Source organism: Aristolochia californica, unplaced genomic scaffold, assembly GCF_029961685.1.
Source record: "Aristolochia californica isolate CCGP_79_NKW_82.1479 unplaced genomic scaffold, dmAriCali1.0.hap1 SCAF_15, whole genome shotgun sequence".
Taxonomy (NCBI): domain Eukaryota; kingdom Viridiplantae; phylum Streptophyta; class Magnoliopsida; order Piperales; family Aristolochiaceae; genus Aristolochia; species Aristolochia californica.
The window spans coordinates 5,457,880-5,480,256 of NW_027181826.1; the positions used below are offsets into that span (position 1 = coordinate 5,457,880).

Genomic DNA, 22,377 nt, shown 5'->3' on the forward strand with positions numbered 1-22,377 from the left:
TGTGTCTTGATTTTGTATACCCACACTCAACCAACAGTGGACTTTCCTGGAGGTAAAATAGTTAGTTCCAAAGTACAAGTAGATTCCAAAGCTTGCAATTCTTCTTGCACGGCTTTGGACCATCTAGGATAAGAACTCACCTCCTTCCAGGTTTGAGGTTCATGGAGATCTAAATGAGTAGCATAACAATGATAATCATCAAGAAACGGTGGATTGTGGGTACGAGTGGGGTAGTGAGACGTTACCTCAGTAGGATCATCTAACAAAGAGTCAGTAGGAGGCGCATGTGGATCATTTGTTGGCGGAGAGGGTGAGGAAGACGTAGGTAAGGTGTTAGTATCTGAAGGGGACAACTCTAAGGGAAAAGGGTCAATATATCAGATTGAGGGAGGAGACCGAGGACGTGGAAGATCAACATAAGGAATAGATTCCCAAAAGACAAAATTATGTGATATACGAATGCTTTGGTTTCTGGATCATAATAACGATATCCTTTTTACTCTAAGTGATACCATACAAAGATGCAAATGGCTGATTTGGGGGATAGTTTTGAATGCTCAACACTAGGCAACATGACAAAACAAGTGGAAACGAAAGTCGTAAATGATAATAGGATGAAACTACATGGAAAAGAATTTTTTAAGGTGACTTGTTTTGTAGAAGTGGTGTCGAGGTGCGATTGATTATGTAGTAGTGGAAATAGCCTCTCCCCAAAAGGACTTGGGCAATCGAGAACAAAGAAACATGATGCGAGTAATCTCAATTATGTGACGGTGTTTTCTCTCAGCCACACAATTTTGTTGTGGTGTATCTGGACAAGATAACTGAGGAATGGTGTCATGAGATTTAAGAACATCTATAAAAGCAATAGAATGAAATTCACCACCAGAATCAGATCGAAAATTTTAGTTCTTTTGGAGAATTGTGTGAAAATCATAATGTTGAATTCAATGTGCACTTTATAGATATTAGACTTATGATGAATCACATAAAGCCAAGTATATCGTGAAAATCATTAATAAAAAATACATAATAGCGAGCACCACTAAGAATTGAATTGAAAATACTTGTAGTTGTCCTAGAACTCAACGAAAAGGGTAAAATAGTTTGTTTGCCTAAGACACAATGTTCATAGTTAACATGTTTAATAGGAGTACCAGATCTCAAACAGCCAGAAGAAGATAAAATTATCAAATAATAAAATAAAATAAAAGATGTCCCAAATGATTGTGACAAAGAGATGAGGAGGCACTAGTAGCAATACAAGGAGGTGATGGAAAATGGAGAGATTAAATGCAATAGAGACGTCCAACTCTACGTCCGATAATCCTGCACAACACAACTAGAGGCAATGAATTGAACATGATAACCTTGATCACATAATTGACAAACATATATAAGGTTCATGAAAAGATTTGGTACAAGTAAAACATTGGGTAATGTGAGAAAACTTGTATCAATTGTGTCAATCTTAGTAATGGGAAGAGGAGTGTTATTAGCTATATAAATCAAAAAAGAATTTTTAACATTAGTATGTGAAAGATTAGCATAGCTAAAAGTCATATGATTAGATGCTCCCGAGTCTAAGACCCACAAAGAGTGATAGGATGTACTTGAAATGGCAGAAGCTACAAGATGAGAATTATTAGGAGCCATAAGAATCCTATGGATCAATTGCACTTCTTTATATGTGAACGAAGAATAGAGTGCCTCTTTCACAATTTTTTGAGTAGGAGTTTCAGATATGGTCTCCACGGCTGCAACTCTAGAGGAACTAGCATTGTTGCGGCATTTGAGATGAAGGCAATCATCTTTCCAATGACTACTTTTGTGCAATAAACACAAAATGATTTTTTGCATTATCCCTTAGATAAAACAACAAGAGCAGTATCATAGGGCAAGGACTGGACATTCTGTTACGAGTCTACCCAAAAAGTAGTTCGGGAAGTCATCTATAGTGGGTTGCGGCTTAAGATGAAGAATCAAACTCTTAACTACCTCAAAATCATTAGCAACGGCAAAAAGAAATTGAACAAGTTCGGGTCCAATGTGGGAGTACTCAAACTACTAAGTTGGGTAATCAAATTGTATCCATCAGTCTATATTAGAAATAATATAAATTATTTTTTAGAAAATATTAAAAAAAGTTAGAAATAAGACATGAGTGGGTTTTTTCCTTTTAGAGCAATAGGAAACAAAGGCCCCACAAGCACCTGATGCTTATCACCATCTTTTTCTTATTTCGGCCTCGACCAATGCTTATCATCATCTGAATCTGAACAACACGTGTATCACGTTATACCACCGAAATTTGACCCGACTTCGATCTTCTCAGGGATCAATTCCAACCCATAATAAACAAAATGGGCTTTCTTTAGCCCATCGCCCAAGGGTGGGCCTGAACAGGGAAAATAGATTCTTCTCTTATCGGCTGATCGGGCCATCTGATATCGAGTGATGGGGAGAGAGCACAGAATGGATGACAGGGACACGGCAGTGCCGGGCGAAAGTAAAGGATTCTGGTGCTTTATTTGGAAAAGCGCATCTCTTCGGTGGGCCCGCCTTTATCTTTCGTGCATTGAATAAAGTCATCTGCCTCCTTGGATTTTTTAACAACTCGCAATTATCTCCAGGTACTAATCAACTCTTTCTGTTGGGAAACAGCTGAGGCAGGTACCATCAACTCTTTCTGCTGATAAGTAATATGAAGAAGAAGACGAAAACTTTACATCAATAATAGATCAGATTAAGGCGTAAAGAATCGAGAACCTTTTTCTTCATTTGAAGCCCGGATGTTTCAAGATGAAATTTTTGTTAGTTTTATATAAAAGTAATCTGTTCCACAAGGAATGAACAGTCCCATTTGATGCAGAAACTCGGCAAAAAAAAAAAAAAAAAGTTAGCTGAATTATTTGCAGTTCATGCATGCATCAAATCCGTTATCTGCATCCCACCGAGGGTCCATCCTGTGCGAAAAATGTGGAAGCAGCAGCCACCTCACCATGGAAATTAAGGAGCCAGTGAGAAGTGGTCTTCCTTTGCTGGTTTAAGAATCCCCGGAATAATTCAGAAGCGTGGCATGCATCTCCTGTTTCAGCTACCTCTTTCCGTCCCATCCTCAGTATAGATATCAGACCCAACAGTGAGGGAATTTTCCACGGTCTGGACTTTTCAGCACAGATGAGGCAAAAGTGACGAGTTGCCTTGCAGGGAGTGGAAAAAGGCGATGGACAAAAGGGGAAAAAAGGGCAGTGAAAGGGCGACGAAAGTTGACATCTGAGTAAAGGGAAACTACCCAGAAATATTTATCAGGTAGAAAAGTGGAAGAAAGTAGGTGAACCTCCTTCAAAAATTAACCGAAGAAAAGTTGATGGAAACAATGGGGAAAGAGAGACGTGACTTGTTAGTGTGTGCAACGCTGTCGTTTTTGGACCGAAATATTTTTCACACTTTGTGCCTTCCACGCGTGATAGAATGTATCCAGTGATTCCTTCGTGTGGTTCCTTTCAGGTTTGGGCTGTCTCTCTGGTCTTTTCCCAAAAGTCTGAACCAGAGAGAACGAGAGAGATGGATACACTATGTTTTTCAGGACCACACAGCTTCTTTATCAATCATCTGATCACTAAACGAACACTAATTAAACCCCTTATCAAACGTCCTTATATCTTCATTATTCTTAAGATGGATATTCAACACTGATCATCCTCTAGAATGCAGCCGCTGCTGAGATAGATCAGGCGACAACGGGGACCACTTTCTCTGTCTTTCGAGGGTTTGAAGGAGATGTATGTGGAGTGCTGGATCAGATTTTATTGGTTATTGAAGGAGAGAGAAAAGGTGGTCAAAGGGAGAAGAAGAAAGGAGTATTGGGTTTCAGATTTGTGCGTACCAGTCGACTTTGTCGATGAAAGAATCGCAGTAGAAGCTGCAGAGAAAGAGAGAAACGTGGAAACTTGAAACGTGGAAACTTGGGGCGAGCCACACACAGAGATGGGGAAACAATAATTGAAGGCCCTTAATTTTGGTGGAATTTCTGAGTCGCAGACGGGAAAAAAGGCCACGAAAAAACACATGTCCCAACATGATTACAGACTACCCTGTCTTGTGACAAAAGGGAATGTACCTTATATTCCAACCCTGCATGTGTGTGTTGTCCCTCACCACAAAGTCTCCCCAGTACTTGATCTGCTCGATGAAATGCGCAGCAGTGTGGTTTCTTAAAAGATTTTTCAGTTTTTGTGATCACGAGAAGAACTGAATTTAACTCCGCCTCGCCAAGTCAGTCAAAGTTTGGACTTCTCTGAGTTCATTCGAATGAATGTAGTGGAATCGTTAAGAGGTCTTGTTGTTAAATTTTGACTCGTTAATTACGTTTTGAATTCCATCATGGCGTCTCCCCGTCGTCGTATTTTGACTCTACTTGAGATTAAAACAGTTCTTGACGAGAAGCAAAATCGATCGGGAGAAAAGAAGCAAAGGAACAAAACTGGTGCGGCAAGTCACCACTTCTGACTTTTCAGAGTTGAGCGCATTGGTGGAAATGTTTCCCACAAACACAAACGAGAATCATCATCTCTCTCTCTCTCTCTCTCTCTAAATCCTCTACTAAATTTATAGTGCATCTCAGTCGTCGTTAACCTCCTTATAATGCCATTAATATTTGGGGTTACGAAATATGAATTGAAGTTGTAAATATATAAACAGTGAAGCTGCATATAATTGTTTCAACCAATTATTTGAATGTAGATGGATTTGTGGATGCAAATAATGAGCTTTGCTTTTCATGATTTTGTCTATCCAAGGTAGCTTGTAACTGCAAGTAACCCAACATGGAGCCCACTTATTTGACAAAGGAAAGGTTCTCAATTATTTGCCAACCCTGCAGCTGGTCAAAAGTAATATTGATGCTTCTCCTCCTCCCTCCTCTCTTCTTTCTTCTTCTTCTTCCTTGTTTTTCTCCTAACTTTGCCATGTTAAATTCTAAGAGAATCATGAAGATAACATCATTCTTTGCATCATAATAGAGAGCAACATATAAATGATACATCGGCTACGAGTGATCAATTTGTTGATGATCAAACTAATGTTGGAAACTCTAATCACAAAGCAATTCGGAACAACAACCCCAACAACTAATAGTATTCTATCGGAATAGGATGACGAAACGAGTTATTTTTATAACCTGTTCGTAAGTGCATGCGTGTATTTTAACTAAGCTTATGTTCTTATGGTATTAAACACCTCAGGGGGTTAAATAATTATACCCTTTAGTCACATTGTGTAACCTATATATATATTAAACACCTCTTGATTATCCGCTTCATGAAAAAAATAATCATGATTAGATTAGCATTATTGTTTGCACTGCATAGCCTCTACTTGTTGGTAATCTCGGGTGAGTGAGAGCCGGTACTATTCAAGTCATTGAGGGTCTGTGTGGAACCCTTAAAAATGAAAATTTGATTATTATTATTTTTAAAAATAGTTAATAAAAATAAGATAATGATTAATTTCTCTTTTTTACTATCAATTTTAGGTAATAATAATGATCAAATTTTTATTTTTTTTATATAATTCGAAACATACCCTAAATGGCGAGAAAGAGAAAGAGGCAGATTCGGAGGAAGGGATTATGGATTTCGTGGTAAATGCAAGCGACCATGTCAGCAAGTAAAACCAGTAAAAATCTGTTCCTAATAAACAAATCCGGAACTGATTAAAACTTAAGGACTCAAAAGAGGCTGGTTTGCTTGCGTTTAAACTGATTTGTTTTGGATGTGGCTTATATTGAACTAATTAACTGATTTGTTTTGGATGTGGTGGTTTTTATTGAACTAATTAATCGGGCAGGTTACAGTCTCCGTGGCTGCCAACGCGCCGGCAGGCCGTCGCTGTCCCGTGACGAACAACCCATCCCTAGGGCGAGGGCGCGTGGCTCGCTTTGTACCGTCAGAGACGGACCCACCTGCCGGGAATAGTAACTACTTGCTGACGTGTGGCTGGCCCACCCTGTCGTTTGGTCGACATCTAAATTTCTTGTCCCTTGACTCTTCATGGTTTCAGCAAAGTCCTGCCAAAGCCTCCTTCGGTGTTCCGGTCTTGCCAAGTAGTCCCGGACCCACTGATTGCGTGTCTTCTTTTGTGGACCACTTGCTGGACGTGGTTATAAAAAGCCTCCGACGGTCGGAGCTCTCCTCACCAACTCCTCGCTTCAGAAGACTCTCTCCTCCTATCTCTCTCACTGAAAATTTGGCCTTTTTTTCCTTCTTTTTTTTTTCACTGCGGCAATTGCGATAACTATGGCCGTAGAGTCGACGTTCTCGACCTCACTCGGTCCGGCGGCCTGTGAGAAGGACGCGAAGGCGTTGCAGTTCATCGAGGAGATGACCCGGAACACGGACGAGGTGCAGCAGAAGGTGCTGGCGGAGATCCTCACTCGTAACGCCGAGACTGAGTACCTCAAACGGTACGATCTCGCCGGGGTCACCGACCGGGAGACCTTCAAGTCGAAGGTCCCCGTCGTAACCTACGAGGATCTTCAACCGGAGATCCAGCGCATCGCCAATGGCGACCGCTCGCCCATCCTCTCTTCTCATCCCATCTCCGAGTTTCTCACCAGGTGAGGCATTTGTTTGCTTGCATTAGTTTTTTTCTGATGATCAAAGACGGTAGCGTTGACATTGATTATGGCTTTTTTTTTTTTTTTCAGCTCCGGAACCTCCGCCGGCGAGAGAAAGCTGATGCCTACCATTAAGGAGGAACTTAACAGGAGGCAGCTTCTCTATAGTCTCCTCATGCCCGTAATGAACCTGTAAGCAATCGCCATTTTCCCACCACCATCTCTTCGCTCAGAATACTTTTTTCGCTCGCGTTTATTAAAATATTATTCTTTATGATATTTTTGAGCAAGAATTATTAATAGTTTTCCTGAATTTGTTATGACAGTTATGTGCCGGGTTTGGACAAAGGGAAAGGTCTTTACTTCTTGTTCGTCAAGTCGGAAACAAAAACCCCAGGAGGTCTGACCGCGAGACCCGTGCTCACAAGCTACTATAAGAGTGACATCTTCAAGACCCGACCTTACGACCCCTACAACGTCTACACTAGCCCCAACGAAGCCATTCTCTGCTCCGATTCCTTCCAGAGCATGTACACCCAGATGCTGTGTGGCCTCCTCCAGCGAGAGGAGGTCCTTCGTGTCGGGGCGGTCTTCGCCTCCGGCCTCCTTCGGGCAATCCGCTTCCTCCAGCTTCACTGGAGGCAGCTCGCCCTCGACATCCAGACCGGTGTCATCTGCGACAAGATCACAGATCCCTCCATTCGGCAGGTCGTGCCCAACTACCTCCAGAAACCGAACCCACAACTCGCCCAATTCATCATCGACGAGTGTTCGTCCGGAAACTGGGAAGGAATCATTACCAGAATGTGGCCCAACACCAAGTACCTGGACGTGATAGTTACTGGGGCGATGGCCCAATACATCCCCACCTTGGATTACTACAGCGGGGGACTACCCAAGGCATGCACCATGTATGCGTCTTCCGAGTGCTACTTCGGTCTGAATCTGAAGCCCATGTGCAAGCCATCTGAGGTCCGCTACACCATTATGCCCAACATGGGCTACTTCGAGTTCCTCCCCCACAAGCCCTCCTCCCCCGCGACCGACCCGAACAAGCCCTCACCTCCACGCCTGGTGGACCTGGGGGACGTGGAAATCGGCAAGGAGTACGAACTGGTGATCACGACCTACGCGGGACTGAACAGGTACAGAGTGGGAGATATACTCCGAGTCACGGGGTTCCACAACTCAGCCCCCCAGTTCCAGTTTGTGCGAAGGAAGAACGTGCTTCTGAGCATAGACTCGGACAAGACGGACGAAGCGGAGCTGCAGAAGGCGGTAGAGAATGCGTCGAAGCTGCTGAAGGAATTCGAGACGAGCGTGGTGGAGTACACGAGCTACGCAGACACAAAGACTATTCCGGGTCACTACGTCATCTACTGGGAGCTGCTGATGAAAGAGTCGTCAAAGGGGCCGAGGGAGGGGGTGCTGGAGCAGTGCTGCTTGGAGATGGAGGAGTCGATGAACTCGGTGTACAGACAGTGCCGAGTCGCGGACAACTCGATAGGGGCGTTGGAGATAAGGGTGGTGAGGAGCGGAACTTTTGAGGAATTGATGGATTATGCGATATCGAGAGGGGCATCGATCAACCAGTACAAGGTCCCCAGGTGCGTTAGCTTCACACCCATCATGGAGCTGCTGGATTCCAGAGTCCTCTCCGTTCACTTTAGCCCCTCCACCCCCACGTGGAACCCAAATCGAAGAGACTGAGACGAGTGACGACACGTAACACATCCCATTTCCGATCTGTACAAGAAAGAACAACCCGTCACTATCACTATAATTGTAATTCTAATTAAATATTAATTTTATTTTTCTGCTGAAGAGTGGGAAGAGATATGAAAAAGGTGGGAGGAACCAAGGAATTACACGTTAAATCCCTTCAATCTTGTATCAGTTAAGCTTAATTAATTGGTAATTGGTACCTAAAAAGGCCAACAATTAGAAGGCGGCCCGGACCTTCCGACAAAATCGGAGTGATCTTCAAGGAGCCCTTTGACCAAGCAAGTGTTCTCGTCTATTGGAAAGTTTAAGGCTTTTAAGGTTTTTTAACCGTCCATTCATTTGTTTGGAAATTTTTTTATACACGTCACGTTTTACACATTTGCCATCACAATGCAAAAGTATGATAGACTATTATGGTCGCCAATGGACAAACCTGCGATGATATATTCACGTATTGAATAAATTTTATTTTTTATTATTTATTACACCTAAACAGGTCAATACAGCCAATATGACGTTTTGATCTACCAGGAATTCTCGTCGTCGAGTGCTACACAATCAAAGCCTAAAGCCCGCGGGTTCTTACCTTGGGCTTGGCATTGGGACCTCTTTTTTCCTTCTTTATATTATGCCTTCAATGCAAATGCCAACATATGACAAGACAACAACATCAAAGACTGATGTTTGAATAAGGGACGGGATGGCATCAGTGATAAAGCTAGCGTTGTTTTCATGTTTTTAAGCTACTGTGCCTTTCCAAAACGTGTCTGGTTCAGCTACTGTGCAACTGAACTAAAGAGGACCCATCAGTCAGAATTAACTTCATCAACCAAAAGATATCATTCAATGAATAGCACTAGTTTTCCAAGGCTTCGAATCTATGCAACTCGGTCTCTAGTCTCTGGCATCGTTATCTCATCCACAACAATGACGCTTTCAGGGAAGGTTTGTGCATTTAGCAAGATTTAGTTGCATATTATCAGTCATTAACAGCGTAACATCACATTAGAAAATAGATTTTATACACAAATAGGATGATTTGATAGGAAATTAGTTCGACATTCCTGGTTCTTCTGAATCATCTGGCCATTTCACTGATTTGATACGCAAATTTGTATCGATTCATCATCTTTTATTATATAAGCTATTTCAATTTTCATTTTTCCCTAAAAGAAAAGATCCTAGAATTTGAAGGATTGATTTTCGGCTTCAACGAGAGAGTAGATGGTAAGCTCGGAAAACTAACTTCTACTTTGAGGTGGTGCTGGAAAAGTTTCCTTTTCTGCTTGGTATATCGATGATCTCTTGAAGATTTTACAAGTTATAAGTAGCCTTGCCTGTGTGAGTTTAAGATCAAGTTCTTGCAGTCTGATCTGAGAAAGAAAAATTGAAGTTAACGCCTTTTGCTTTCCTCTTTCTTCTCTTGAAGAATTTGCTTCAATGGAGACATCTCTGCACATTTGCATGTCTGTGTTGGCGATAATCAGCACTCTAATAGGTAATCAAATTCATTGGTTTCTCCCTTGCATGCCCCATGCTGTTTTCATCTTCTTCTTCTGCTCAGTGGAGAGTTCCTTGTCGTTTGTTTCTCCTTCGGTATTTTAATCTTCTTCTCCACTACGGAAGATGATGAGAAATCCATTAGTTGGTAATTACTAACATTGTGCTTCTCCACTATGGATTGCTAGGTGTTCAAGGAATTGGCGTCAACTATGGAACGGTGGGGAACAACCTTCCTCCGCCAACCCAAGCAGTGCAGCTGATAAAAACGAAAGGATTTACAGCAGTACGCCTCTTTGAGCCCAACGCAGACATCCTCAAGGCCCTGGAAGGATCTCAGCTCAAGGTCGTCCTCGGCACTCTGAACCAAGATCTCGAGAAACTGGCAACTGATCCAGCGTTCGCCGCCACTTGGGTTAACGACCACATCGTCCCCCACGCCAACTTGGTGCAGTTCCAGTACATCTCAGTTGGCAACGAGGTCATTCCTGGGGACCTCTCTGTCCACATCTTGCCCGCCATCAAGAACCTGGAAGCAGCTCTCACGGCGGTCAACGTTCCCGTGCCCGTCAGTACATCCGTCGCCACCTACGTGCTGGGAGCCTCCTTCCCACCGTCTCAAGGGGCGTTTACTGACAAGGCTGCTGCGGTGCTGGCGCCAATCGCGGCGCACCTGGAAGCCCAGAAGACGCCGCTTCTGGCCAATATTTATACCTACTTCGCGTACTCGGGCGACCCGAAAAACATCCAGTTGGATTACGCGATGCTGAACGGCACAAAAGAGGTGGTCCGCGACGGGAATTTGAGTTACGTGAACCTGTTGGATGCCATAATCGACGCCTTCTACTGGGCGCTGGAGAGGGTCGGGGCGCCCTCGGTAGATGTGGTGTTGACGGAAAGCGGGTGGCCGTCGGCGGGGGGGGGAAGACGGTGTGGCAACCATTGAGCTGGAGGAGACGTACAACAACAATTTGGTGCGACACGTAGCTTCCGGCGGAGGCACACCCAAGAGGCCAGGGAAGGCCGTGGAGACCTACATATTTGCACTGTTCAACGAGAACCAGAAGAAGCCTGGAACCGAGCAGAATTATGGGCTCTTTTATCCCAATTTGCAGGAGGTCTATCCTCTGAATCTCTCTCCTTAGCCTTAATAGTTAGTAGCATTAGAGGCTTGGCTATGTATATCTATGCTTAATAACCTATTGAAGGAGAATCTCCGTCTCTACTAAATCATCTTCAACTTCTAAACAAAAAAGTTCAATTTCAACTACTCTTTATTTTAAACAAAAAAATCTTCATATGAGGGTACTTGTAAAGCAGAACATTGGCTAATGGTGCCGCTGGAAGGATTGGAACAAGCTCCATACTACCTCACCCCATATTGCTTTGACGGATAATTTTCAACTTGCTTGTCGTGGCTCTTCAATCTACCACAAAAAGTAGTGTGTAACATTCATCTAGCCTGCCCTAATCTTTCTCTGCATCACAATTGGTTGCTTCATATGGCTCTTCACATAGTAATTACTCAAAAATATTGCACTGATGTCCTAGGGAAAATTGTTCATCATAATATAAAAATATAATTCCCAAGCTTGTCTTCTGGCCATTTTCTCATAAGTACGTTTGTAGGAAGACTTAGTCCCAGTATTGGCTGCTGGTCTATTATGTAACCATAGGGCATCCTCTTGCCATGACTGAATTGTGGGCTGGGTGGGAGTGGAAGTAGGTGAACCTGAAGTTTTGGAGAATATTAAGTTTATATTGGTCCCCATGATGTCTTAGGAGGGGGGTGAATTGAAAATATAGAGTAAAAATTAAGTACTTAAAAGTGCAAAATTGAAGTAGGAGAAATAATTCACAACCACACGCCCCAAGGAGACAACAATCCCTTTTTTTCATCTCAATGTTCTCCTAATGATAGTCATTGCACAAGAACCCGTGTTCAAGAAAATTTCACTAATAAGCTCTATTAGCTGAAATATACATACAAAAGAGATTTTGTCTCTCTTTAAGTCAGGTGTAACTCCAAATTTCACAAAACAAATCTCTCCCAAAAGATCTTCTACAAATAGATTCTGGCTTTAGCAACCTCTTTCCTTCTAGTCAAGGGTGAACGAGCCCGAGTTAAAAAACCGAGTTACACCGAGTCGGCTACCGAGTCAAGAATGAGTGAGCCTGAGTGAAGTAGAGATTCAAAATAATTGGCTCAGACTCGTGGATCCGGGTTGCCCCAATCTAAGTCAAAACTCGTTGGTATTGAGTCAATACGAGTTAGGCTGAGTCAATTTCTAATTCATATGAAACAAGCTTGCAAATAGAACAATAATCACTCAGTAATATAAGACAAGTCGGCCAGAGCTTGCAAACAAGTTCACGTGGTACGAAGCAAAAATTAAGTGAGAATTCCGACACATTATGGCACAAACGTTTAGGACACATCTCTAAACAGATAATTCAAAGGCTTGTGTCGGATGAAATTCTTGAAGCCCTAGATACTACAAACCTCCAAGTTTGTGTTGAGTGCATCAAGGGGAAACAAACAAACGTTAGAAAATTAGGTGCCGAAAGAGCTACAAACATTTTAGAACTTATACATACAGATATATGTGGTCCATTCCCTAAAGCTTCATGGAATGGACAACAGTACTTCATTACGTTCATAGATGATTACTCTAGATTCAGTTACCTATATTTAATACATGAGAAGTCACAATCCCTGGACGTCTTCAAGTATTTCAAACCTGAAGTTGAACTTCAACTTGGAAAGAAAATAAAGGTTGTCAAATCCGACCGTGGTGGTGAATACTACGGAAGGTATGATGGATCAGGAGAACAATGTCCATGACCCTTCACGATTTTCCTCAAAGAGTGTGGAATTGTTCTGCAATACACCATGTTGGGCAAACCCAGCATAAACGGTGTTGCAGAGCGACGAAACCGAACTCTTAAGGATATGGTAAAGAGTATGATCAATCATTCCTCTTTGCCAGAGTCACTTTGGGGAGAAGCTTTAAAGATCATTGCGTACATCCTTAACAGGGTACCGAACAAAGCAGTTGCCAAAACCCCCTATGAGCTTTGGACAGGCAAGAAGCCTAGCATTAGGTACTTGCACATTTGGGGTTGTCCAACTGAGGCACGACTAGAGGCATGATGTTGTGAAGGTTTGAAATTGCCTTGACTTTTATTGTTGCTTTGCAATGAGGGACACTGGTGTTTCCAATGACCTTTACCATGACAGTAGGAATATTCATCTTGTGGAACTAGCACTTTTGGCTTCCCTGATGACTAATGAGTATGAGAGTGTGTTCCATAGACAAGTACGTGTGACATATCTGGTGATGATGTCTTACTGGAAGAAATCCCACCTAAAGACCTCAATCGTGTTTCTTCAGCCAACAATTCAGATACAGCTGTAGACAAGGTGGGTAGCGGAGCTCTATGGATCATAGATCCTCGTATCAATTCAAAATCATTGCGAAGAGCCATAAGAAAGTCGGTAAGCTTGCGATCATCACATACTCGGGTATATTCAGGGAGCTTCCGAAAGGAGGGTGGACAATCATATATAGTTGATCCCACAGAGGTGTCATAAACGAGTAGAATTCTTGAATTGTAGATCACCTTGCTTAGCATATCGAAGTTCTGTCTCAATTTGTCTGTTCATACAGAGTTTCCAAATAGTCACATATTTCTTTTGCAGTCTCATACTTCAACAGTTGTAAACTGATAGACTGATCCACTGAGTTATTGATCCAAGTGATGATTTTTGCATTATCAGTCAACCACTTTTTTTTTTTTTATGAAGTCAGTAGATGTAGGTTCTTTAGCAGTAATACTTCCATCAATGTAATCCCATAGGTCTTTTCCAACTAGAAAATTTTGCATCGCAAACTTCCAAAGAGAGTAATTACTCCCATTTAACCGGACAGAAATAACCTTCATATCCTGACTAATTGAATCCATAGATAGGTAAGTCCAAACTGAAACCAGCTCTCAACCCAGCCACTATAATCAACTTCCCTCACAAACACAAATCTATATCACGGTTTCTCAAAAAATAATAACACTAGAACTTCAAGCAACCACCAATAGAGCTATGTCCGAAACCCACTCTAAGACCCCAAAATCAACAAATTTCAATGGTAAACCTACTGCAGGAATTTCTAAAATTCCACGAGTCCGTAATGCCTTCCACGGACAGAAATCGCACAGGTTAATACCAGAGGTTGACGAGATAGAGCAAACAAGCTGCAAATATCTAAGAAATAGAGGGGAACCAATCTTTGAGGGCACCGAAACGAGAATTCAACCCACGACAGAGCTTGTGTAGGGCGGCAAGACGTCTTTAAGCACCAGGGATCACCGAACAAGGAGCAGAAGAGCGGCGTGAAAGCATCAAATGAACAAAACGAGCACAAACCGAACAAAATAAAAAAAAAAATTCGAGTGCGAGAGCAACCAAAACACCTTAGACTGAAAAAATCGAAGCGAAATCGCTCGATTTCCCGCTCTGATACCATGTAAATCTCTCTGATTTCAAAGAGGTTTCTGTCTTATCAAACTCTCATTCAAAAATTACAGAATCCGTCGGGTTTGAGAAACCCTATTCGAAAAGGAAGAGGAAGAGGGAATTTACAAGTATGCCCTTGGACCAAAGAAAAAGACAATTATGTCCCTTTACATATACATATTTACATTAACACGAAGGTGGGGCACAACTTTTGGTTGAGAAAGAACGGGCTTGGGTGGATTCCGGTGTAGGGACGACCTGTTTGAGTGTGGGAAGCTTTCAATTATTGGGCGTTGAGAGTAATATCATCGGAAATTTTCACCAACAGTATTATTGGGTTGAGTTCGATTTGTCCAATTCTGGAGTTGATCAACAAAGCAGACTGTAGAAAAGTTGTATAGCGGACGAGGAAGATGAAATGGTGTCGAGGATTCCTCTATATCAGGACAAATGCCCTTAAAAATAATGGAAATGCGTTCGAATTTTCCTATTTTTAAGGGTAATTTCTGTCTTTGGATGGTTTCCTATATGGAACCATCCTGCTCAACTGCTTATGTTAATGGAAGTGAATACCAATGTAAATAACAGAAAGGTTGTATTGTATTTGTACCTTGTAATATCAATAGAATTTAGTAATCTCTATACTGGTCATCTTTGAATGGCCGTCATATTGAATCGTTTGCAGTTTGGTCACAAGGGGAAGGGACCGGATTGCCCTTTTTTCTGTTGAAGCATTGCAATGATTGAACGATGGAGACTCTGCCAATTGCTGGAGCCACATGTTGAAGTCAAAGATTGAAGACGAAGAATGGTTTGGTGCAGTGTTCACCTACGAAGTAGGTAGCTAAATTTTATCTTGTCAATGTTGGTGGTTTAGATCGAAATTTCACCAAATCATTTCTACAAACATTTTTCGGCCAAACAATTATTTTAATCAAAGCAGGTATTATATACATAGATTATGCCCAATTATAAGTAGAGATTATGCCCAATTTTATACAAGTATTATATACACAAGTTATGCCCAATTTTATGTAAAATGTATGCATAATTTTATGTACAATTTATTTGATATGTATTTTTTGAAAATTTTTAAATGTATGTTGAAGCTCAATCTCAGCTCGAACTCAGTTAAAATTATTGGGCTCGAGCTCAATAACAATTTTAGGCTCGAGGCTGGGCTGGGTTGGGCTCAAGCTCGAGTTCGAGATATTTAAATCAAGCTTGGCTCGACATAAGCAGGCTTTACTCAAAAGGAAGGCATAGACTAAAAAGAGACTTTCTCTCTGGTATCTTCGAATGACTCTTTTAAAACAATAATGACACTAGTGACTTATTTAGATCTAGAGCTGCATCAGATAGATGTCAAAACTATGTTTCTTAATGGTGACATTGACGAAACAATTTATAGGGGTCATGGACTTGTCCAAACCCTCCCCTTTAAGTTGTATTTATAGATATCAAAATTACTAATATTATAGGAATACCTTTCACCCTAGTAAGAGTGTGTGAGAGACATAAATCATAAACTAATTACATCAGCGCCATCTTTATGAGATTATTCATTATTTACCATCAAGCCACCACTGTGTGGGCCTGTGGGCCTTCCCCTTGGTTTGTGGGCTTGAACCCATCTTCCATGCACTTGGACGTGTGGGATTTCCTTGGTTGTGTGGTCTTTGGCCCATCTTCCAACATGGCTACACCATTTTGTTGAGGGGTGTAGGCACAAGATGTCTAATGGATAATGTCATTATCCTTACAAAAGGATTGGAACTCTCCTGATATGTTTTCTTTGGCATTATTAGAAGAAATGACTTTTATCTTTTTACCAAATTGAGTGGAGACGATGGCATTAAATGATTTAAAAATAGAACGGATTTCAGACCTATATTTGAATAAAAATAGCCATGTAACTTGAGTAAAATCATAAAAAATGTAACAAAATACTTTATTTGAGAGATATTATAGACACTCAAAGATCCCATACATCTGAATGAATCAATGAAAAGGGAGCAACACCTTTACATTCAGCTCGAGGAGAGAATATGTAGTCCTTTGGTGTTTGCTCAATTGACATTTTTCCCAATTCAAACCAAACAAAGTTTTCAAAAATGGAAACAGGTGTTGAAGTGATGCTGCAAGTAGATGTTCACATCTGTTGTGGCATATTTTTTCCTCTGTCTGAGAAGTAGAAACTACAGTCACTAGAGGCAAGTCCAAGTAATAGAGGCCCCCTGTTCATAGCCTCCACCAATCACTTGCTTCGTTGTTTAATCCTAAAAAACACAAGACGAAGGTGAGAAAGTGATAGAACAATTACACTTTTTTCTTAACTAACTGACTAACAGACAACAAATTTAATGGGAACTGGGGAACAAATAAAACATCGGTAAGCGGAAGTGTGGGTGTAGCAGAGGAGGATCCTTTCCCAAGAACTTTGGTTTGAGATCCATTTGCTATGGTAACAACCTTTTCTGCTAAACATGGAGACATTAAATGTAAATGACTTTTATTACCTGTAAAATGCTCGAAGGCCCCTAAGTCAATGATCTAGGATAAATAGGAGAAAATGACAGATATCATACCTGATATAGTGGTGGCAGCAACCATAGTAGAAGATGTTAGATTAGATACCATCAAGGTCTTCATTCTTTGTAATAATTCATTATTATCATTTGAGACAGTCTTCTTGACTTTTTGTAACTTGGGTTTTTCTTCTTTCTTTTCGTTTCTATTAACCAAGGCTTGGTTGGCAGTTGCCCAGTCAGGCTTGCCATAAAGGTTCCACCAAGTATCCACTAGATGATTCAGTCCACCACAGTGAGTGCATACCCGATTATCATTCCTCGAGGGACCAGAAGTAGTTCTACTACCTCCTCTATAATTTCTACCCCGCCCTTTATTGGTAGAATTTTTTACCCCTATTACCTGAGTACATAGCAGATGATACCTCACTCTGAGAAGTGGAAGAGGGGTTTGGTATCTGAAGTAGTGTCACACTTATGTTATCGAAGGATAGAAGAACTGAGGAGTTGAGAAGTTTTTATTTGGCCACCTCAAGATATGGCTTGATATTGGCCAAATAAATGGCAGTTTCTGAGGCCTCCCGTTGTTTTTGTGGAATAGAGATGTCAGTGGAGTAGGGTTGAGTAATTTTTCACTCCTGAATCATCCCACTAAACCTGACCAAGTACACATGTAGATTCTCTCCTTGTTTTGTATTAAACATGTTTTTAAAAAACATCATGTAACATTTGTAGGTCCTTCGTACTAGAGTACAACTTGGCACAAAGTGTCCCAATTTTTTTTTTGTGGTCTCAAGTTGGAAGACATTATTAGCTACATGCTCCTCCCTAGAGTTTATTAGCCAATTGATGATCAAAGTGTCATTCTTGAGCCATTTAATATATGAGTAATCTTCTTCATCAACTAGTGGAGCTTATTTGGTTAAATGTCCTAAGAGCTATTGAGTGATGAGAAACCTCTTAACCCATTGGGACTAGCTTAGATAGTTAGACAACTCTCTCAAGGGTATAGTGGTAATCTCGAAAAGTTTAATTTTACTAGCCATGTAATTGTCACCCATTAAGTACCAAATCAGCAATACTCTTATGCCATATAAAAGTTGAGTGATGTAACTTCCACGGAGGCTTAAGAGGAGAAAACTGAGGCTTAACAAGCCTCAACCAGACACTAATTCACTTCTTATATCATTAACTGAACCAACTCGAATGAAACCAACCAGGCCAAGAAAAAAATAAACCACCACAAGGGAAGGAAGAGACAATCAGAGCTTAACTTAGCATTAATCAACAATCATGCATCAAATAACGATTCCTCATGCTGGCCAATATCATGAAAGGTGGATCTCATACCTTTCTCAAGTACGAAACGATCTTAAAGATATATCAAATCTCAAGGTAGCTTAAATAGAACCTTAACTCGAGGAAGGAAACAAGGGGATACCGAGATAATAGAAGAAAGGTAGTCCAAAAGCAACATCTATGCTTGCTTAATCAAGATTTTAAACTGATAGATGATCACCCCACGTATTGTCAATCCATCTAGGAAAGATTTCCAATTTTTGTTAATTATCTTAGACCAAATCAAATCCTTTTCAATGACGTTCCTAATCCCCAGCCAACCCCCCCCCCCCCCCCCCCCCCCCTCTATGTATTTATATTAATGAGCAACTCAATAATTACATAAATACCCATTACTCTAAGAAGGGAGAAAAAAGGATAAAAAACAAAGATTATTTACATCATGCCACTATGCCTCGAGCTTATCTTCCAACATAATTTTAATTTTTTATTATTTATGACACCTAAACAGGTTAATACAGCCAATATGATATTTTGATCTAACAGGAATTCTCCTCGTCTAGTGCTACACAATCAAAGCCTAAAGCCCAAGGGTTTTTACCCTGGGCTTGGGCTTGGGACCTCTTTTTATCATCTTTATATTATGTCTTCAATGCAAAGGCCAACATATGACAAGACAACAACATCAAAGACTACGTGATGGCATCATTGATAAAGGTAGCCAATTGATTTTCATATTTTTAAGACCTAAATTCACTTCTATTGAATTTTTCTGCAACTAACCTAAATTTACTTCATCAACCAAAAGATATCTTATAAGACCAGCTTCAATGAATAGCACTAGTTATCCTAGGCTTCCAATCTATGCTACTCAGTCTCTGGTCTCTGGCATCTTTATCTCATCCACAACAATGACGCTTTCAGGGAAGGTTTGTGCATTTAGCAAGATTTAGTTGCATATTATCAGTCGTTCACAGCGTAACATCACATTAGAAAATAGATTTTATACACAAATAGGATGATTTGATAGGAAATTAGTTCGACATTCCTGGTTCTTCTGAATCATCTGGCAATTTCACTGATTTGATACGCATCGATTCATCATCTTTTATTATATAAGCTATTTTAATTTTCATTTTTCCCTAAAAGAAAAGATCCTAGAATTTGAAGGATTGATTTTCGGCTTCAACGAGAGAGTAGATGGTAAGCTCGGAAAACTAACTTCTACTTTGAGGTGGTGCTGGAAAAGTTTCCTTTTCTGCTTGGTATATCGATGATCTCTTGAAGATTTTACAAGTTATAAGTAGCCTTGCCTGTGTGAGTTTAAGATCAAGTTCTTGCAGTCTGATCTGAGAAAGAAAAATTGAAGTTAACACCTTTTGCTTTCCTCTTTCTTCTCTGGAAGATTTTGCTTCAATGGAGACATCTCTGCACATTTGCATGTCTGTGTTGGTGATAATCAGCACTCTAATAGGTAATCAAATTCATTGGTTTCTCCCTTGCATGCCCCATGCTGTTTTCATCTTCTTCTTCTGCTCAGTGGAGAGTTCCTTGTCGTTTGTTTCTCCTTCGGTATTTTAATCTTCTTCTCCACTACGGAAGATGATGAGAAATCCATTAGTTGGTAATTACTAACATTGTGCTTCTCCACTATGGATTGCTAGGTGTTCAAGGAATTGGCGTCAACTATGGAACGGTGGGGAACAACCTTCCTCCGCCAACCCAAGCAGTGCAGCTGATAAAAACGAAAGGATTTACAGCAGTACGCCTCTTTGAGCCCAACGCAGACATCCTCAAGGCCCTGGAAGGATCTCAGCTCAAGGTCGTCCTCGGCACTCTGAACCAAGATCTCGAGAAACTGGCAACTGATCCAGCGTTCGCCGCCACTTGGGTTAACGACCACATCGTCCCCCACGCCAACTTGGTGCAGTTCCAGTACATCTCAGTTGGCAACGAGGTCATTCCTGGGGACCTCTCTGTCCACATCTTGCCCGCCATCAAGAACCTGGAAGCAGCTCTCACGGCGGTCAACGTTCCCGTGCCCGTCAGTACATCCGTCGCCACCTACGTGCTGGGAGCCTCCTTCCCACCGTCTCAAGGGGCGTTTACTGACAAGGCTGCTGCGGTGCTGGCGCCAATCGCGGCGCACCTGGAAGCCCAGAAGACGCCGCTTCTGGCCAATATTTATACCTACTTCGCGTACTCGGGCGACCCGAAAAACATCCAGTTGGATTACGCGATGCTGAACGGCACAAAAGAGGTGGTCCGCGACGGGAATTTGAGTTACGTGAACCTGTTGGATGCCATAATCGACGCCTTCTACTGGGCGCTGGAGAGGGTCGGGGCGCCCTCGGTAGATGTGGTGTTGACGGAAAGCGGGTGGCCGTCGGCGGGGGGGGAAGACGGTGTGGCAACCATTGAGCTGGCGGAGACGTACAACAACAATTTGGTGCGACACGTAGCTTCCGGCGGAGGCACACCCAAGAGGCCAGGGAAGGCCGTGGAGACCTACATATTTGCACTGTTCAACGAGAACCAGAAGAAGCCTGGAACCGAGCAGAATTATGGGCTCTTTTATCCCAATTTGCAAGAGGTCTATCCTCTGAATCTCTCTCCTTAGCCTTAATAGTTAGTAGCATTAGAGGCTTGGCTATGTATATCTATGCTTAATAACCTATTGAAGGAGAATCTCCGTCTCTACTAAATCATCTTCAACCTCTAAACAAAAAAGTTCAATTTCAACTACTCTTTATTTTGATTATCATCTTACATCGACTTTACATTTTTTTACCCGCCTTAGGGTTCACTTTTAAGCATCGTTTGAACAAGTCTTTTAAACAAAAAAGTCTTCATATGAGGGTACTTGTAAAGCAGAACATTGGCTAATGGTGCCACTGGAAGGATTGAAACAAGCTTCATACTACCTCACCCCATATTGCTTTGACGGATAATTTTCAACTTGCTTGTCATGGCTCTTCAATCTACCACAAAAAGTAGTGTAAGGTTCAACTAGCCTGCTCTAATCTTCCACAGCATCACAATTGGTTGGTTCATATGGCTCTTCACAAAGTAATTACTGAAAAATATTGCACTAATGTCCTAGGGTGAATTGCGCATCATAAGATAAAAATATAATTCCCATGCTTGTCTTCTGGCCATTTCCTCATGGTAAATAGGTTTTATTTTTTTAAGTAATGTTTAGTTTCACTTCCAAAAAAATTTCTAGGTCCACCACTGTGCAACTGAACTAAAGAAGACCCGTTAGTTGATTACATGCATAACATGTTTTCTTATTGATTTTTTTTTTCTGATTTTGTGATTCAAGCATTCACGGAAATTTAACTTCATGAACCGAAAGATGTCTTATAAGACCAGTTCAAATGAATGGCTCTAGCTCTTGTGCAAATGCTTCAGTTCCTTTAAGTTCTAACAATTTATCAAGCTAAGCTCTCTCTCCAAGGCTTCAAATCAAAGGCTACCCAGTCTCTAGTCTCTGGCATCTTTATATCATCCACAACAATGACGCTTTTCAGTGAAGGTTTGTGCATTTAGCATGATTTAGTTGCATATTATCAGTCGTTAATAGAGTAACATCATCTTAGAAAATAAATTTTATACCCAAATAAGATGATTTGATGGGAAATTAGTTCGACATTCCTGGTTCTTCTGAATCATCTGGCAATTTCACTAATGCTGTAATTACAGCCGAGATCAAATATTATTACTTGAATTAGACAAGAATGGGTGAAAAGATAAAGACTATCCCCTTAATGCTCATCACCCATCGTTGTTTTTTCTTGTAACTACTAACGAAGAGAAAGGAAAATCCATTAACCAGATCATATTTAGTGGCTTCAATGGTGAACGAAACCAAGATATTTACAGCATGTGTGGTGGGACTAATGCTTTGGCCCCATAGATTAGTGCTCCATATGCTTCATAGACAATTAACTCCATGCTCCTCGAAACCTGACCACTTTTAACTAGAGGTGATCGAAAAAGGAGCCACAAGGCTTTTTTCTTCAGTTTATCTGTTACTTTATGGTGGGACCAATATAAAGGGTTTTCATAGGATACACAAATTTGTATTGATTCATCATCTTATTATATAAGTTATTTTCATTTTTCCCTTAAAAGAAAATATCCAAGAATTTGAAGGATTGATTCTAGTTTGAGGGGAAAGGTGACTTTTC

General features: G+C 41.2%; 3 protein-coding genes across 3 annotated transcripts; all 3 read left to right on the forward strand.

The window, feature by feature from the left end:
• Nucleotides 1-6,213: 6,213 nt before the first annotated feature.
• LOC137951447 (probable indole-3-acetic acid-amido synthetase GH3.1) lies at nt 6,214-8,694 on the forward strand. Its single transcript, XM_068798107.1, has 3 exons — nt 6,214-6,619; nt 6,710-6,811; nt 6,946-8,694. The coding sequence occupies exons 1-3, from the start codon at nt 6,300-6,302 to the stop codon at nt 8,327-8,329; spliced, it is 1,806 nt and encodes a 601-aa protein (XP_068654208.1). The 5' UTR covers nt 6,214-6,299; the 3' UTR covers nt 8,330-8,694.
• A 1,090-nt stretch (nt 8,695-9,784) lies between these two features.
• LOC137951140 (putative glucan endo-1,3-beta-glucosidase GVI) lies at nt 9,785-10,989 on the forward strand. Its single transcript, XM_068797738.1, is given in 3 exon segments — nt 9,785-9,842; nt 10,033-10,769; nt 10,771-10,989. Coding segments are annotated over 3 exon segments (1,014 nt in total).
• Nucleotides 10,990-19,600: 8,611 nt separating this feature from the next.
• LOC137951141 (putative glucan endo-1,3-beta-glucosidase GVI) lies at nt 19,601-20,804 on the forward strand. Its single transcript, XM_068797739.1, has 2 exons — nt 19,601-19,658; nt 19,849-20,804. Exons 1-2 carry the CDS (start codon nt 19,601-19,603, stop codon nt 20,802-20,804), a joined length of 1,014 nt encoding a protein of 337 aa, XP_068653840.1.
• The last annotated feature ends 1,573 nt before the right edge of the window (nt 20,805-22,377 follow it).